Consider the following 18,106-nt stretch of genomic DNA (forward strand, 5'->3'; position numbering starts at 1 on the left):
ATTTTACTGATACTGTGGTAAAGGAAAACGATAGACTTGGAGAGCTTCAGGCTGCTTGGAGAGAAGCAAATAGAGGATGTAAGATAATCCTATTTTTCCTGAATCACTGTTGATTAAAGGAGCCATGGAAAAGACAGAACTATAAGCAAAAGCCCAGCATAGGCAGAGCAACAGGTCTTGTATGTTTTGAGGCTGAATCTTGAAACTGCAGTTTAATGAAATATTCATTTTTTTTTCAGCATGAAAAGAACTGCCTGGTTGATGAAGGACATGTCCAGGAGATTACAATCTTCTAGAGACTGAATTCACTCATTGCACAAGGATTAGGGCAAAGTAAAACAAAACAAAACAAAACAAAACAAACAAACAAACAAAAAACAAAACACCAACAAAGAAAAACAAACAAACAAACAAAAAAAAACAGTCAGACCTGGTGTTAACACTGCTTTTTGAAGAAACAGTATTAGGTTGAAAGAGATCTTTACCTTCCAAATGAAAAAGTACTTTTGCTCTGGTTAGATACACAAATGCCCATCCTTAGTGTGCCCCACTAAAATGGTAACAGGTTATGTTTGTATGCATTTATGTTGAAAGGACACCTTTGACTATAAACTCTTTTAGACAGGTTGTCCTCCTGTACCACAGTAGAAAAATGCAGTTTCTCTAAGACAAAATTGTGTAAAATTTTGTGTAACAACTCTAACATTTCTCCTTCTGAGGCTAGCTGTTAAGAATTGATGTCTTATATATATATTTGCAAACCATAGACATTCATAGACACACAAGTAAGGATTTCTCATCTCAGCAAGGTTTGGCAGGATTGAAGACAAAATTCAAAATAAAAATAAATTAAAAAAAAAAAAGTTGTCCAATTTAAATAAATCCCTTGCTCTAATATTACTCAGCTTCAGCCAGGCTATCATTTTCCAGCCTCATAAAACTGTCATGTCATTAGCGTTTTGGGATGATCTTCTTATAAACCTGACCTTTACAATGGATTTTACACCTGGGTTTAAAAACCTCATTCTTGCTTCCCTCATCTGATGGCTAAGGTGGGTCGTCAGACAGTAGCTGGTTAGATTTATATTGACTTATTATGCAGTCAACGTCTCATGTATAATTGTTTAATTTGTAAGCCAAACGAGCCGGTGAAAAAGCACAGACCTACAAAGAGGGATGTGCGTGACCTTAATTTTGGGCAGGCAGATCGCAGGCAGTTCCTAAGGGTGTTTATTGAACTGCTCTATATATAGACGCTCCAGCCTGGAAGAGGCTTCACCCCGGGAGCTGCGTGATCCTCCTTTTCATCACCACGCGGTGCAAGGCACTTTAGCTGGCTGTTACTGTAAGCCTGGGGAGAAATACCCACGAGTCACTTTCGGCACGAACCACTGCTCAGTGACCAAACATAGGCCCCCCGGCAGGGAGGTGGGCGCGATCAGCAGGGATTGCTTTTCACCTGCTCCTCCAAACATGTTGCTTGAACCCTGCGAGCAAATTAAGCCCAGCCCGATGCTGGCAGTTCTCCACAGCATGGCAATTTCATGTTATGGGCTCATGGTACGAGATGCACAATTTATTGTTTAGGTGCACAGTTGCCCGTAGAGGCTGTTGTATGGAAAAGTGTTGTTGCCTTCTGCGATGTAGTTGATCACACAAAGGGCTGATATTACCCAACGCAAATCCAGCCTGTCTGCTTGTGTTTCTAATTCTAAAGTGAGTGAAAACCAGCAAAACTGCTTTATGTTTCCATCTGATGGCCACCAGCCAGCTAAAAATAGATATTTTTCAAAAATATGCATTTAATCCTGTTACATTCACGTTGCGCCGAGTAACTATTCCTTCTTTTCCCACGTCCAAACATCTTGAACTAGGAAGAAGGCTGGTTTTGAGCCTGAACCTCTCAGTTCGAGGCTACCTCTATAAATAATTGGTTTAATGTAATTTTAATGAATGGCCATAAATCAGTTCTGTTACCCCCCTCCCAAGCTTGGCTGATAACACTGACGGAAAGGTCACGGTTTCGGGTTTTGTGGCAATCGTTTCCACAGTTCCAATAATCAGATACATCTGCGGGTCTCGAGTTACCCAATAATGCTGCACAAAGAATAGGGTCACTGCTGAAAGTTCAGCTCCAAAGACGGGCCCATGATGGGCAACTTCAGCGAGCTGGAAGATGTGATCCTATGGAAGGGAGACCCCCAGAGACCTGGGAGAAGGAGTGGCAAAGTTTAGATCAGTCAGTGTAACTCCACTTAAAGTGGCATAAACATGCAGTCTGTAGGCCCTCAAAAGATAAGGAAGTTATGAGGTGAGAAACAACATCTTGGGTCATGCTTGGAGATCAGTTACAAATTCTGCATCGCTTATACTGGCAAAGAACGTGGGGGCTCAGCACAATCACATTTGTGGGGAATTTTAATTAAAAATGGGACAATGAAGGGAGAACATGCTTGCAGTAGGGCATGAGCTGAAGGACACGGCCACACCAATGTGAAAGAGGCAGATGGTACTCAGGGGTGTGTACGTGGGTCACAAAGTCATCCTTCCCTTCTCACCAGGGGTGAGGATCCACCTTGCACCTTGTGGCCACTTGTTCGCACTGGAGGAGATCACCCAGGGAAGCTGCACAGTCTCTGCAAGCAGACATTTGTCAGGGCAGGCTGGGCAGACACCTGTCGGGATGTTCGTGAAGGCAATAAACTTTATAAGCTTTAATAATAAAAATAAACCGAACAAACTTTATTCAGTGCGTGTCTTCAGTTTGTACGTGCGATTGCTGTCTAGGTGTAATGGCCACCAGCATATTCTCTTGCATCCGTGACACTGGAGACACAGTCTATCCTGCCATTTGTAAAACTCAGCCTGGATTTAATTTAGTTCATCTGGGTAGCAGACACCCCATATAAATACACAAACTCATATTTAGCCTGTGTTTGCCGCATGGCTGTAAAATACCCAAGAAATCCAAGCTTGTTCTGGGATTACTTTCACGCTTGTTTGTTTTGGCACCAGATTTTGGGGTCTGGAAAAGAAGGATGGGTAGTGCGGGGGTGGACCTGATTTAAAAATATATGCATCTTCTGCAGACCTTGTAAGGTAGCCAGTGTGAGCTGCCTATAGCTAGGGCCAGAGAGAGGTGGGTTGTTTTTTTTTGGAGGGGGGAGGATTTGGTTTGTTTGACAAGAGCTTCAGCCCCTGATTCTGCAGGGGCTCGGTTACACAGGAGCATATCACAGAGCACAAGCCCCCACTTGGCTTACATTTGCAGGTTGAGCCCCTAAATCTCTCCAACAGGCTCAGGATGGGGAGAAAAAGATCCCCTCGGCTTGCACAGCCCTTCGTATTCACCAGGGCTGCCCCCTACCCATGCTGATTTTCACTTAGGGCTCGGCACTGTGTCAGCCAGGCCCTCGCTAAATGCGAAGAGACAAAAGTTTTAGTGCAAGCTGCGCAAGTCTTGGGCTCGTTCCACTTGGGTGTGTTAGGAAGTTTCCATACAAAGCACATTTGTGGGTATTGTATTTTCTTTTAATGTATCTGGTAGCACTCGGAGATTTATAATATGCACCGGGCTTTGCCATTATTGCTAAACCACAGGCGCTGTTTTTTCTCAAAGTGGCTCTTTTTCCCTCCTCCTCAGTCACTATTTCTGAGGGCAAATCAGAATGCTATTTTTGGTTTTCTTTTCTCTTTAAGACATATCTAAATTCCAGCCAAAGCAATTTGTTGTGATTTCAGAGAGAAGAAAGATGATGCCTACCATGAAGCTCATTTTGACAAGGCACAATGTGACCGAAAAATTGCTGAGAGAGAAGTCAAATCCAGCAGTATTCAAATTATTATCCAAAAGAGACTACTCTGCTAAAAGGAAAGCTTCTGCCTGTATCATTCTTCACCTCTTTCCAAACCTACAGTGAAATGAAGTCTCTTGCTGTGTGCGCAGCAGGCAGCAGAATCCTTCTGTGATTTCATTCTCTGCAAAACCCATCATTTCTTTCCATGTGAGAAACTTAACCAACTTAACCTCTTCTGCAGGCCATCTTCCCTGCTGGAACCGCTTCTTCCTTCTCTGTGCAAATAATATTCTCATTTTCCTTCTGCACTGACCTGTTTTTACTAACTTTGTTACTTGCATTCCTACTTCAGTTCTTAATAATTGTGACATCACTGTAAGAACTAAAATGTGTAGCGTGGTATTACCATCTCTTACTGTTAATAAACAAAAATTGATATTTTGCCTTTCCTTATTCAGGGCAGGCTCAACTAATCCATTCTCCTCCCTCTACTCTCTTGCCCACGTGCTGGCTACAGGAACAAACTTCAATGCCTTCTGCACAGCCCCCTTTAACATTTTAATTCTGCTTTCAAATCTCTCTTCTTAAATCCCTTTTCAATCCCACTCTGGCCCCACTTCCCTGAGTGATGTATTTTAAGGTGCACAGATAACTCAGTCTGCCTGATTTTAATCCACCACCTTTACACCAGCTCTGCCACGGGCGTCCTCATTTTGAACAAAGAACCGAAACGTGGCATACCTGTCACACTGAGAAAGGCGTCCCACATACGGATTTTATTTGACTTTTGGGACAGCTTCATGACAGATTTGGATGTAGAAATTGTAGACACTGGTACCTTTAAGGAGCCAAAGATAATTAAAGGTGATAACGAAGGAGTAATCAGTGTTAGTGAATGCCTCAACCACATGTGATTAGTAGAGTAAGGCTGACGTGCATTTACTGCTGATTTCCAACACTATTAGGTAAAATTGATCAGACTATTAATTTGAGATTAATATGAGATGTTTTTCCAGCAATATCAAAAATGAGATGCTTTGCCAGAATAAAGCAAGAAATGGCTATTTGCAGGCACTTGGGATGGAGACACGGCTTTCCTGGTTACTTTTGGTTGGGCAAAAAAGCAGCTCTGGCACTTCACTTGGTGTAGGCTTTGTCTGGCAACTCCAACAGATGCTGAAGACCTTTCAGGAACCAAATCCCCAGCTTTCCGAAGCTGTTGAACTGTGATCCTCAGACACAGTACAAGAAATTCAGCCTGCACTGACTCCCCTGAACTCACCTGTTTAGCTTGGGTCAGACTGGGGAGCTTTCCGCTAGAAAGGAAACTTTGTTTGTGCTGATAAATAATAATCTGGGGAAGAAACCACAAACAAACAAAAAAAAAAAAAAAAAAAAAAAAAAAAAAGAGAGAAAGAGAGGAAGAAATACTCATACTCTCCTTTCCTTTCCTTTCCTTTCCTTTCCTTTCCTTTCCTTTCCTTTCCTTTCCTTTCCTTTCCTTTCCTTTCCTTTCCTTTCCTTTCCTTTCCTTTCCTTTCCTTTCCTTTCCTTTCCTTTCCTTTCCTTTCCTTTCCTTTCCTTTCCTTTTCCCCCTCCGGCAATACACAAGCAGCCATTAGGGCACTTAAGCTGGGTGTTACAGGCTCTCTTTTTTCAATGGGAGTTAGGACCGAGGTGGCACCATAGGACCCCACAACACCTTAGGGCCGGGGTAAGGATACTGACCTCAACGCCTCGGGCACACAGAGGCCAGCAACTCCTCTGTGGGCAACAGGTGCGGATTTTGTGAGCGTATTTTTGTCATCGGGGGCATAAATGCCCGGTGGTGGAGCTATAGGAACGCAGCAGGGGTATGTGCATGTGTGCTCCGTGATGGTCTCAGCAGCCTTGGAGAGTGAAAATCCTCAGCCGGCTTTGTGAGGTTGAGATGAAGTGGTCACCACGAGAAAACAGCAGGGGAAAAAAATAAAAAAATATAATAAATAATAAATAAATAAATAAATAAATAAGGTTTCTGGACCGTATCTGGAAACAAGACCGCGGAAATAGATAAATAAAGAGTCGTGTTTCAGCGCTCGTTTCGGAGGGGAGCTTGGCCAGGGATTTTGGCAGGGGTGCCCGAGCAGCTGCTCCAGCTAAAATCCCGATTGTGCGGGTGTCGGGGGCCAAGGGCTGATGGATGGCGCATCCTTCGTGCGCCGAAACCCAGCCCCGGAGCGGGGAGACCCCCCCAGGAGAGGGGGACGGGGAAAGGAGGGGAGCGGGGTCCGCTCGCAAACCCCCCTGGGGACAAGGAACGATCGGGGCTTCGGACCTGACCCCCCCCAAGTATGAAAGGCCGGGGTTTGGGGATCTATTTCTGTCCGGCCGCCAACAAAACCCGAGGTCTCTCTTTCCAGCGAGGGGCTAAAAATACCGCCCTTCTCCCCCCCAGCGCCGCCGCCTCTCGCTCCGGCTGCCGGGGGCAGGGGACGGGGACTTGGGGGGGGGGGGACGGGGACAAAACCCGGGCAGGCTGCGGGACCCCGGGGCGGGCGGCAGCGGGGCGGCCCTAGAGCGGGGGGAAAGCGGGGGAAACCCTCGTTTTAGCGCTCGGGGGGCCGGGCGAGCCCCCGCCTCGCCTCCCTGCCCGCCCCGCCGAGGGGAGGGGGCCGGGGAGGGCGGCCCGGCCGCCCGCCCCCTCGGGCCACTGCCGCGCCCCGCCGGTACCCAGCATGGACGCGGCTTCGGGACGGGGCCCCGGGCCGGAGGAGGCGGCCGGGAAAGGGAAACAGGAGGAGGAGGAGGAGGAGGAAGAGGCGGCGGTGTACGTGGAGGTGTGCGGCTCGGCCCGGAGGCAGGGCGCGGAGAGCGGAGCCCGAGGGAGCGGGGATGCGGGCGGCGGCGCGGCGGGCAGGGCTGCGGGGGCAGCATCCCCCGAGGGGACGGGCACCCCGCCGCATCGCCCCCAGCGCCAGCACCCGGCAGGATGCGGCTCCGGCTCCGGGGGGGCGGCCGGGACCCCCGACGGGCGTCCGGAGCCTTCCTCCACCTCCTCCTCCTCCTCCTCCTCCTCGTCCTCGTCCTCCTGCCCCTCGCCGGGCAGCAAGGCGGGCGGCCGTGCCTCCGAGGGGGAGCCGGCTCCGGCGGAGGGCAAAGCCTCCTCCTCCTCCTCCCTCGGGTACGAAAGCGAGGAGGGGGAGGCCGTGGCCGGCCGGCCCCCCGGGGCGCCCCCCGTCGGGGGGGACGAGGCGCACTACATCAGCACGCGGGAGATCCAGCTGAGCGAGGTGGACCACGACATGGACTTCGACGCCGGGCTGGCCGCCCGCTGGGACTTCGAGGACGACAACGTGATCTACTCCTTCGTGGACTACGCCTCCTTCGGCAGCGCCGAGACGCCCGGGGAGACGCCGACAGAGGAGGACAATAGCTGCTACCTCAGCACGACCACCAGCGAGCCCAACAACCCGACGGACAGCGCCAGCGCCGCCGAGATCGCCAGCAGCCGCTCGGAAAACGATACCCCCGGCGGGGACAAGTGCGACGGCTCCGAGGGGAGCCGGCCCCGGCGGCCGGGCGGCCCGGCAGAGAGCCCCGCGGGCCAGCTTCTCCTATCAATCAAAGCCGCTTCCCGGGCTATAAATGAGTCTAGCAACGGGCAGGAAAAGCAAAACGCCGTCCACGCTGCCAAGCATGAAGGCGACATGAGCCTCCGTGTCCCCACCGCCCCTGAACGCGAGGCGAGCCGCGGGCAGGACGCCGGCCACCAGCACCACCAGCAGCACCACCAGCAGCACCAGCAGCACCAGCAGCAGCAGGCGAAGAAATTCATCGCGGTGCCGGCGCGGCTGCAGAGCGGCTGCGGGGCCGTGCGGGCGAAGGAGGTGGGCGAGTACTCGAGCGGTGCCTCCAGCGCCGTCAGCGAGCTGGACGATGCCGACAAGGAGGTGCGGACCCTGACGGCCAGGGCTTTCCGCAGCCTGGCGTACCCTTACTTCGACGCCCTCGCCCTCGCCTCCCGAGCCTCCTCCGCCTCGCTGCCCGACCATGCGCTGGGCTCCAGCCGCTGGTCCACCTACCTGGACCTCAAATGCGGCAGCCTGGGGCCGAGGGCCGAGCCCGGCCTGCCGCAGCTCTGCCTCCGCTCCGGCAAGGCTCAGCCCAAAGCCCTGGAGTTCGTGGTCAGCAAGCTGGACGGCGAGATCGCTCACGTCGAGGCTCCGCCGCGGGTGCTGAGCCTGCTGCAGCCGCCGGGCTCCGGCGCTGCCCCCCGGGCCGCCGCCGCCGCCATGCCCCCAGCCCCCGAGGCTGGCGGCGGGGACCCCCCGCGCAGGGACCCCCCGCATCCGTCGCTGGAGGGGACGAGCAAGAAGTCGCAGTTCGCCTCCAGCCTCCTCAAGAACGTCATCTCCAAGAAGATGCAGCTGGAGCACGAGTTCAAGATGGAGCGCGGGGAGATCTCCGACACCTCCTCGGCGGCGACGGACCGGGACCGGGACCGGGACCGGGACCGGGACCGGGACCGGGACCGGGACCGGGACCGGGACCGGGACCGGCCTCGGGAGGGCGGCGTGCAGCGGCAGAGCTCCCGGCACTCGGAGGGGGGCTCGGAGCCGGGCGTGCAGGCGGCCGAGGAGGCAGCGGAGGGCGGCGGGGGAAGGTCGCCGGCATCCAAAGCCTCGACGCCCCGAGAAGGGAGCCGCAGCCTCGACAGGGCGGCCGCGGAGGAGCCCCGCGAGGCTCGGCGGGGAGGCTCGGAGGCGGCCAGGGCCACCACCTTCCTCCGCAGCCACAACAGCGCCTTCAGGACCTGGAAGGAGCGGGAGGCGGAGAAGAAGGAGGAGCGGGCGCCCGTCGGAGGGCACAAGCCGTCCCCGCGGCGCGACCTCCCCGGCGGCAGGGCCACCAAAACGTCCCGTCTCTTCGTCCCCGCCGTCCAGCCGGCCTCCGGCCCGGAGCCCAAGGAGCCCGGTGGCCCGGGGGGGGTCCCCGCCTCGCCCCCCGCCGCCAAGCCCCGCGGCGCCGAGCTGCAGATCAGCCTGGGGGGCCGCGATCCGCCCTTCCCCATCGCCGAGCTGCTCACGCCGCAGCTGGGGGGCCGCCCCGTCGAGGAGAGCCGGGGCCAGCCGCCCAAAGCACCCAAGGGCGACGGTGCCGAGCGGGTGCCGCAGTTCCTGGTGCGGGACGTGCGGGAGGGCAAGGGCAAAAGCCAGGCCCCCCTGCACCAGGTGCGGGACGTGCGGAAGCTGATCAAAAGCTCCTACAGCGGCGACTCCGGGGATAACAGCAGCGACAAGGGCAGCGTCGCCTCCGACCAGGGGGCCGCGGAGCACAAGCCGAGGCAGCTGGTCATCGCGGGCATCCCCCGAGCCCTGTCCCCCGTGGTCATCACCTGCCAGGCGCTGGGACACGCCGGGGCCAAAGCCACCGACGGCGGGGGCAAAACGGCGGTGACAGGGGGGGGGCCGAGCGCTGGGCTGCCCGCCGGAGGGCACCGTCCTGGTGCACCGCACGTCGGGGCGGCTGCCGGTGGCCACCATCGCCCCCAACAAGAGCGACCCCCGGCAGCCGGCCGTGTTGAAGATCGTCGCCAAGGCCGGGGCGCCCTGGCGGCACCAGCAGCCCCCCGGGGCCGCCGATAAGAGCCGGGGGCCGGCGGCGTCGGGGGGAGGAGGCAGCGGCGGTGGCGGCGGCGAGGAAGACCCCCGGGAGGAAGGCAAGGCAGCGCCGGTGCAGAACGCGCTGGAGAAGCTGACGGCGGCGGTGCGCAGCATGGAGGAGCTGTACAGCTTCAGCAAGCGCGAGTGGAAGCGCAAGAGCGACCCGCTGCCCATCACCGGCAGCCACGTCCTGTCCCTCATCGCCAGCCAGGAGCGCGACGCCGGCCCCCGGCCGCCCCCCGCCCCGGAGCCGCCCCCGAAGGCGGAGGAGCCGCCGCCGCCCCCCAAGGGCCCGGCCCCGACGGGCACCGAGCGCCTGCCCCGCCGCCCTGCCAACCCCGCCGCCGCCTCCGACAAGGTGTCGGCCAAGGCGGCCGCCTTCGAGAGCCTGGCCCGGCAGCGCCAGCGCGGCCCCGCTCCCCCCCGAGCCCTCCTGGCCCTCCGCGGCCCCGCCGCCGCCTCCGCCGCCGCCCCGCCGCCGGCCAAGGCTCCCCCCGACGTGGGGCTGCGGGGCCCGGCGGCGGCTCCGCGCTCCCTGCTCCGCCTGCCCGCTGCCGGCACCGAGGGGAGGCCGTCGGGGGAGCCCGAGCACGGCCCGGACTGCGGCAGCTACCTGGCGCTGCCCCTCAAGGCAACCACCGCCACCACCGCCCCCTCGACGGCACCCAGCGGCGGCCGCCCCTCCGCCGTGTCCTCGGTGGCGGCGGCGGCTGCGCTGCGGAGCCTGCAGCCCTTCGGCTCCGCCAAGCCCTCCGGTGGACCCAGTGGCTCGGCCGCCTCCACCGAGGCTTCCCCCACCGCCGCCGCCGCCGCCGCCACCGCAGCCCCGGCGGCCGTCGAGGCTCCACCAGCCGCCCTCTTCCCGCCGCCGCTGCCGCCCTTCGCCGCGCCGCCGCCGCAGCTGCTCTGCTTCTCGCCCTCCGTGCCCGCCGCCGAGCCCCTGCCGCAGCGCAGGGTGCTGCTGGACGTGAGCAGCGGGCAGTACTACCTGCTGGACGCCGCCCCGCAGCAGCCGCCCAAGCGGCGCCTCTTCGACCCCGAGACGGGGCAGTACGTCGAGGTGCCGGTGCCCGCGCCCGCCGTCGCCCCGCTGCCGCTGCCGCTGCCTCCCTTGGCCCTCAACGCCGGCGCCTACGGCACAGCCTACATGCTCTACCCCGGCCTGCTGCCCGCTGCCGCCGTGCTGCCCGCTGCCGCCCTGCCGCGCCCGCTCTCCCACCCGGGCAGCGATGGCAGCGCGGCGGCCGAGCCTGGCAGCCCGGCGGTGGAGGCCGAGGGGCCTTACTTCGTGCCCGGTGGCGATGGCCCGGCTGTTGCCTCGACGGCGGCCTCGACGGTGGCGGCCAAGCCGCTGATCAGCATCACGGCGCCCGCCGGCGGCCCGCGGCTCGTCGCGCCGCCGTCCTTCGATGGCACGACCATGCGGCTGGTGGTGGAGCACCGGTAGGCGGCGGGGACGGGGCCCACAGGGGTCCCCAGAGGAGGCCAGGGGCGAAGCGGTGCCCACACAGCAGCAGGATTGTGCCCGTGGCCCCTTCTAGCCAGAGCCTGCCTTGAGCTCTCCTTTCTTTCCGCTCCTGTATTTCACCCCGTGTTGTATTTCATCTCTGCCTTCCTTGCTTGTTTTCCTCCTTTCCCACATCTTCCCTCACAAACCTCGCCGCCGTGCCAGGGACTTGTCCCTCTCAGCCTTCGTCACCTCTTGGCTTTTGGCAGCATGGTTCTTGCCGGGGTCTCCTGCCACCTTTTTCCTTTCATACAGAGGAAAACCAAAGAAACAAACAAACAAACCAACAAAAAAAAAAAGGATGCTGATTTCCAGTTGTTATAGAACATACAGCCCGCATTCACAGCCGGCTCAGTGAAGCAGCAGGCCAGGTTTAGCAGGAGTAGGGACCGGTCTGTGGGGAATTGCAGGGAGCTGAGGAACATCTCACACCCCCAGCGCTGGGATGGGCTCTGCTGACAGCACAGGGCTGCCTGAGCACGCACGGAACAAAGCTGGGATGCTGCTCCTTCGTTCTCGGCAGTAGCTTAGGAAATGAGCAGCAAGAGCATCGTGGCAGAGCAGGAGATGCTGTGCACTTCTCTGGAGGAGTGAGGATTGCTTAAATGTTTGTGGCAGCTCTCAAAAAATCAACTTTTTATTAGTGACCCTTCAATATAATATTTTTAGACCCCAGTTCTAAAGAAGACAGCATTTATTTTTCTTTAAGACTGCAGTCTTTTCTGCAAAAACTGATGATTTTGCTGCCAGCAACAAGTTTGTCTCAATAAAACAGAATTATTAACACGAGGGTGAAACTAAACTACACCAGTGTGTTCCTTGCCCCAAATTTCAGTTCAGAGAAGCCCGTAAATGTAAGATCAAGCCTAAATTGTTTTACATAAAGCTTTCTTGAGGTTGAAAATTTAAGATATTAATGCAAATCCTAAAAGTCTGTGCTTGAGGGTTTGCCACTTGGGAGGTTTTCCTGCACCCGTTTCTAAATCCTTCCTGCATATCCACCAGGTCTGCCTCACACACCTTCAGAGATTTCCTGGTATTTTAGCCATGCTGATCTGTTTTACCTGGCAAAGTGTTTTTTTCTACATTCAATTTTCTCACTGATGGAAGCTGGATTTCTGTGTGTGAAGGCTTCGCTGGGACTTTTTTTTTTTTTTTTTTTTTTTTTTTTCACGTTTTCATTGCTGTTTTATAAACTTCGTGATAAATTTCCAAGTTGTTTTTTAAGACCCCCATAGGCTGCCTTTTTTATTCTTTGAGGTGAGGTGTCCAAATCAAAAGGGGATACATATGTAGGTCATTAAATAAGATCTTTCCCAGATACTTTTACAGCAAAGGGGAAAAATGCATTGAAGTAATCAGAACCCCCAATTTCTGCTGCAATAACAGCAAGGTTTCTGTGAATGTGTATTTTATTTATTTTTCCACACAGAGGAGAAAAATAACCTGCTTGCTGCTAAGGAAGTTTCAGGGTTTTCTCTTTTTAAAGAAAACCCAAGGCTTTAGTTTCCATGAGTAACTTGCAAGATAGAGGGGAATCAGCTGCGACTGATATTTGTCTTCATAAGTGTGAGGTTTTGTTTCAAGGGAATTCATTTGTCCACAGGCACAAACTGAAATTGCCCTCAGGATGAAATGCCCTGCAAGTATAAAGTTAGCTAGCGATTTAACATATATCTTCTCATTTGTCTTCATCACTGTGCAAATTTAATGCAAAAAAAATAACATCCTGATCCTTTCTAAGAGCTTGAAGTGCCCAGCTAGAGCACCCAGCGTGTCAGCGTGACTCCCTGCTCCTCAGTCACGTGGTTCGCAGTCGCAGGCCTTCACTTTCTGCTGGGATTCTGGCTGAAAGCCTCTTAAAGAAAACAAATGCTGCTTCACTGTTTTCATGACCCAGTCATTCTGTACTCATTATAATCAGAGCATCAGTGTTAAGCAGAACAGTGCTTGGGACTGCCGGGCAGTGCAAGTACCCAAGCAGGTTGTCCACGGGGATAGCAGTGCGCGTGGTACGTTTGCTACATCTGTGTTCAGACAACATTTGCCTCCTATCTCTTCCTGTATCGGTGCTCGGAGCGAGGTTTCACATTGCAGTTTACAAGATACAGGTTTGCACACACAAACTCAGGGTTTACAGTTCCACCCGGTGGACTTGAAAGGAAAAAAAAAATGCCTAGAAAACAAGTGCCCAGGGTTTCAACACGTGTTTGTTGGAGGAAGATTTTGTAGGGACTTTTTTGTTGTTGTTCTTTAGCTGCCTGTAGAGATGAGAGCAATGAAACGAGGCGATACCAACAGCTATTTATTTTCTCAGGGGAGGTTTCTTCAGGGGAGCGTGTCACTTCTCATGTCAAACCATGTTTGCCTGGCTGTGTCGATGACTGAACAGACCCCGTGTTTGCATGGAGGAGGGTCAGTTTTGCAAGGAGCTGAGCTTCCCAGGCCCAGTCCAGCAAAGCCCTCGCACGCACCCCAACTTCAGCCACCCACGGGGATTCCTGGGGTCCCTGGTGGTTGCCCACCGGTGCAACGCTTCGCTGAACTCGGCCCAGGGCGCTGGGTGCCTTGCAGACCCGGGTACCCGAACACCTGGGTGAGAGCAGCCAAAATTCACCCCCTGCTCTCAGCAGGGCAAATCCCGTCCACCCCTCGAGCTCTGGGTCTGCGTCTCCCCAAATTTTAGGTCGGCATCGGTTTAAGTGACGTGGCGGGACGGGAGGGATGCGTGAGTGTTGTTCCGGCCCTTTGCAGCGGGGCTGGTTTCACTTGAGTAAAATTACTCCTTGGTGAATGATTTAAAATGTATTTATGGGTTGTGTGTGTGTGTGTGCGCGTTTTTTTTTTTTTCCTGTCTGCATTCAGAGGTGCCTTTACTATCTAGTGTTGATGGCCAAGTGTCATTCCTTATTCTCATAAATTACTTGTGGCTACCCCGGAACACATACAGTATTTTAAAAATGCTTGTGTTTTTTCCCTTTTTTTTTTTTTTTTTTTTTTTTTGTTTGTTTGTTTGTTTTTTTTTTTCTTTTTTCTTTTTTCTTTTTTTTTCCCCCCTGTTTAAGGGGGTGGCTTATCAGTGTAAAGACATTTAAAAGTGCACGTGTGAAGTAAGGACAGTGACTGTGGAGGGAATGTGGGTGGTGTGGCTGATGGGAGAGCGGTGGGGTCTGAGGCAAACAGGAAAATGCCGTGAAAGCAGTGCGTGGAAAAAAGAAAAAAAAAAAAAGGAGTTATATAATTGGAGAAAAACGGACTCTTTGAGCTGCTTTCAACGTCGATGACACAGTGGGGAGCGTGCAGCCGGAGCCTGGAGTGGTCCCACTGTGAGGAGGCCGCGTGGCTCCAAGAATTGCACTTCGTGCTGCGTGACGCCGGGATCGTGTGAGAGCAGGCTGGTTGGAACCGCTGGATGCCAAAGGTTGTAGCGGGACGAGTAAGCATTTGTATTAGTGGGTGGGGTTTGTTTTTGTTTTGTTTTGTGTTGTTGTTTTTCTTTTGAATGTTATGACAAATAAAATGTATTTTTCAGTAAAAGACACACTGCAAGTAAGCCTGCTTGGTCATGTTTTTGCAGAGTTTCCCTTCCTGCTGTATGGAACAATAATGACAGTGACGTTACCTACCTGAACACATAAATGATAAAGAAGAAAAGATTTCAGTGCAGAGGGAATGCAAAGCCTCACACTGAGTCTCCCTGAGTCTGTTTCTGACCAGACCTCACTCTGCTTGCCCAGCCCTTTGGGGACAAGGGGAAGCCAGGGACATTGCTTCATTTGATTTTTATTCTTTTCCCAAATATAAATTCAATTCAAAGGGAAATTCATGGTTCCAATGCAGTAACTTTCACTGGTATATCGGGCTGGGCATCCAAGGAACTGTGTCTTTGTTGTGGTCTCTTGGGACAGCAGTTGGTAAAGCAAACAATTTTTTCTTTTTCTGGTCATCCTCTTTGCTATTTTCCTTGTCTTATATTGCCATATGATCAATAATAAGATCACCTCGCTGCTAGAGAGCAGTATTGCTTGAATTATTGCCAGGAAAAGCCCTTTGCTGCTTTAATGTGTTGCTTTTACCCCTGCAGAGAATGAGTAGATCTCTGATGTTAAGCCTTAATGCTTAAAAAAGCATGAGTTAAACACCAACAATTCACAAAACGGACTTGAAAATTTTAAGATTAGTCCTTCAGTTTAAAAAAATCCTTCCTCTTCTCAATTTTCAGTATGCAAGAGGCAAATTATATCATCCTTTACATATATTTTATTGTATAATTACGTATTTTAGCCTTTTAACCTCATGCCTGAGATACTTAAAGGAAAACAGATTTTCACCTCATCTTTTATTTGCAAGTAATACAACCTGGAGTAAGGCACCTATTATCAGTCTGCCACGTTATTTCAAGACATTCTCTTCCTACCATGCTGAAAGCCCAAGTTTAATGGTAAAACAGTGGTTTGGTGCTTGCAATATTCCCTCTTTCTGGGTTTGAAATGTGCATCTTAGCTTTGCATCTAGGATAAGTGTCATCAGTGACTTAACTGCCAGTGTATAGCTAATGATTCTTATCTGTATCTCCCGGTATGTACGGAGATACAAACCGACTGATTGAGATTGGGTGGAGAAAGGAAGAATTGGGAAAAGGGGAAATGAACTGGGGGAGAGCGGAGCCACGCAGCCTCATCTCAGCAGGAGCAGGCTGGGTGATCCCAGACTACCACAGGGCAACCAAAAGAGAATCAAATTGTGGGAAGATAGTGGAGAGAAGGGCCTTGATCGCCTTGTTTGAACGAGAGGACTCCGAAATCACAAAGGGAACCAGGGTTGTCAACTGGGAAATGAGAGACTTTTTGCCAAGAAGAGTCTCCGGAGCCTGGAGCCTGCTTGCCATGCAGCTCTGTGAGGAGCGATTCCCATCACTGCTAGCTTCGCCTGATAGATGATTTAAGCCAAAAACTCTACTACCAGAGGTCCAAAGTGCATGTGTTTAGAGAAATGAACTCTTCCCTGTCCCCAAGAAGCCCTGTCTTGCAGCCAGTGTCCATTTGCCAGCAGCATTTGCATCTCACACTGCGAGAGTCCACTAAAACTAAGATGGAAGAGTCACTTAGGCTGCCTCAAATTAATCTGAAATGTCAGGTGAAACATATCTCGGATTATCAAGGGTTCGTGGAGAAAATCTTCACAAATGGTCTTCAAAACATAACTGGTAGGAATGATGTAGGAAAGGTAGAGGTGCAGCACTTTTCGTCAGAAGCAGTGGGAACAAGGCAAAAGGAGAAGAGATTCCCTGATATCAAATCCAAGCAAGCAATCCGGGATAAAACAAGGCAATATGGTACATTTGGGGAAAAAATAAATAATAAAAACAAACAAACAAACAAACAAACAAAACCATGCCTATTTTACAATAGTTATCATCCTGGGTTGTTACTACAGAGAACAAGCAATTTGCTTGACAATCCCAAGCTGTATCCCTAGGGTACCCACCTGTTTTATTTTTGAGGTACCTATCATCCAGTTACTGAATGAGAACCTGACGCTGCACATTGCTGCCTGCCAGCCCAACACCACGACTGCCCTGCTTTCCCTTGACCTCGGCCGAAGCAGGCATGCATTTCAAGTTGAAAATGCAGTTATCAGCCTTGCTCAATCAGGCCCTCTGTTTGGTTTGCTATTTTTAACAAATTCCCCCTGCATGCTGAGGTACACGGACACTGCAGCGTGCCTTATGTGTGCTCTTGACTCCTAAAAGTATTCATATTTAAGGACTTTTATTTTCCTTCTGTTCTGTAATCCCTCTGTAGCCAGACAGCTCAGCATCAGATGCCCTCAATTACTATTGCATTGTTCTTTCAGTGGCTTTTGATTAGTAAGGATTAAATATTGGTTCTTCATGTATACTTCAGTGTGAGATATCATTCAATTGCTACCACTGCTGATTATTTAAAAGTACATGTAATAGTCATTATTAAAATGTGTGTTACATATTCACCATTAACCCTCCATGGTCTGATAAGCATCCCCAGTGTTTGCTTTGGTTGTAGCCCTAAGTGTGTTTTCTCTTCAAATGCAGGATTAAGCAGTGTATTAATTTCACCTTATTTTTAGAGGATCACCAGTTTTGTTGTTTCCGTAGCTATGGAGCCCACGTAAGTAAGCCATTGCCTTCCATTACCCAGCTGTTGGCCTAAGACCCTTCTGGCATCCCCATTATGTCCAGCTGTTAGGGTCAGATAACTTCGGGCACAAGTGTATTGCTGCCGTTCCCGGGGGGAGCCTCGAGGACATTTATCTTTTCTGAAGGAGTAACATGGGCCTCACAGGCTCCATTTGATTTAGTTTCAAGGGATGCTGTCAACGTTGTGGAAGCCCTAATTTCAGAATGTCCCGTTCTGAAAGAGCTCTGTTCAATAATTCAGATGGTCATAGGATTTTCCCTGAGAAGATGTGTTGGGACTTGATGAGTAAATAAAAAAACAAAGCACACAGATCAGTATCTCCAGGGGATTTGACATATTTATGCAAAACAGACCTGTGCATGTTCACATGGAAGAAAAACAAACCCAGTGTTGTTGGCCAAATACTTGGCAGCAGCCAAAGTACCTTTCACAGTCAGGAAATACTTCATCTCTACGAAGTGTTGATGCAGAAGAGGGGCAGGTGTGTTGTGCCTCTCCTCTGGGTGCAGCTGGATGGGTACCTCCAGCGTGTGGTTCTTCACGCTTGGGCTCTACCACCCACTGCAGCTCTCTCCATCTCTTGGCTAGAGTGGGGGATCCACAGGCAATCGGGCATCCAACTTATGTTGTTGAGTCCTACGTGGTGGGGAATGAAATGGTTCCTCTTGCACCCATCAACACCACTCCTTCTGGCTATCCCAAGCCCAAAGGTAACAGACCAAACCAAGACTGAAAACAGAACAATTTTTTCATACTGTATTTTTGCCTGTTTTATTTATACTTCGACTAGAAGAAGTCAGCATCATCAGGAAAGACAGCAAGCAGACTGTTTCATCCCGTTGATAGTTTGATTTCTGAGGATTGGGTACTTTTGGTCTTGTACAACATGAAAGGATATGGGATTATTTATTTTTCTTTCATGTTCCTGTAATACATTGTTACATGGCAATCTATGAGCTTTTTTTATTACTTTTTTTT

At 52.3% G+C, this 18,106-nt stretch overlaps 1 protein-coding gene across 1 annotated transcript; it reads left to right on the plus strand.

Moving 5' to 3' along the window:
• Window positions 1-6,514: 6,514 nt before the first annotated feature.
• On the plus strand, window positions 6,515-10,889 carry C4H4orf54 (chromosome 4 C4orf54 homolog). The gene is given in 4 exon segments (XM_032186202.1): window positions 6,515-8,260; window positions 8,348-9,261; window positions 9,263-10,283; window positions 10,392-10,889. Coding segments are annotated over 4 exon segments (4,179 nt in total).
• Window positions 10,890-18,106: the final 7,217 nt, after the last annotated feature.

Source organism: Aythya fuligula, chromosome 4 (assembly GCF_009819795.1).
Source record: "Aythya fuligula isolate bAytFul2 chromosome 4, bAytFul2.pri, whole genome shotgun sequence".
NCBI classification, from domain to species: Eukaryota; Metazoa; Chordata; class Aves; order Anseriformes; family Anatidae; genus Aythya; species Aythya fuligula.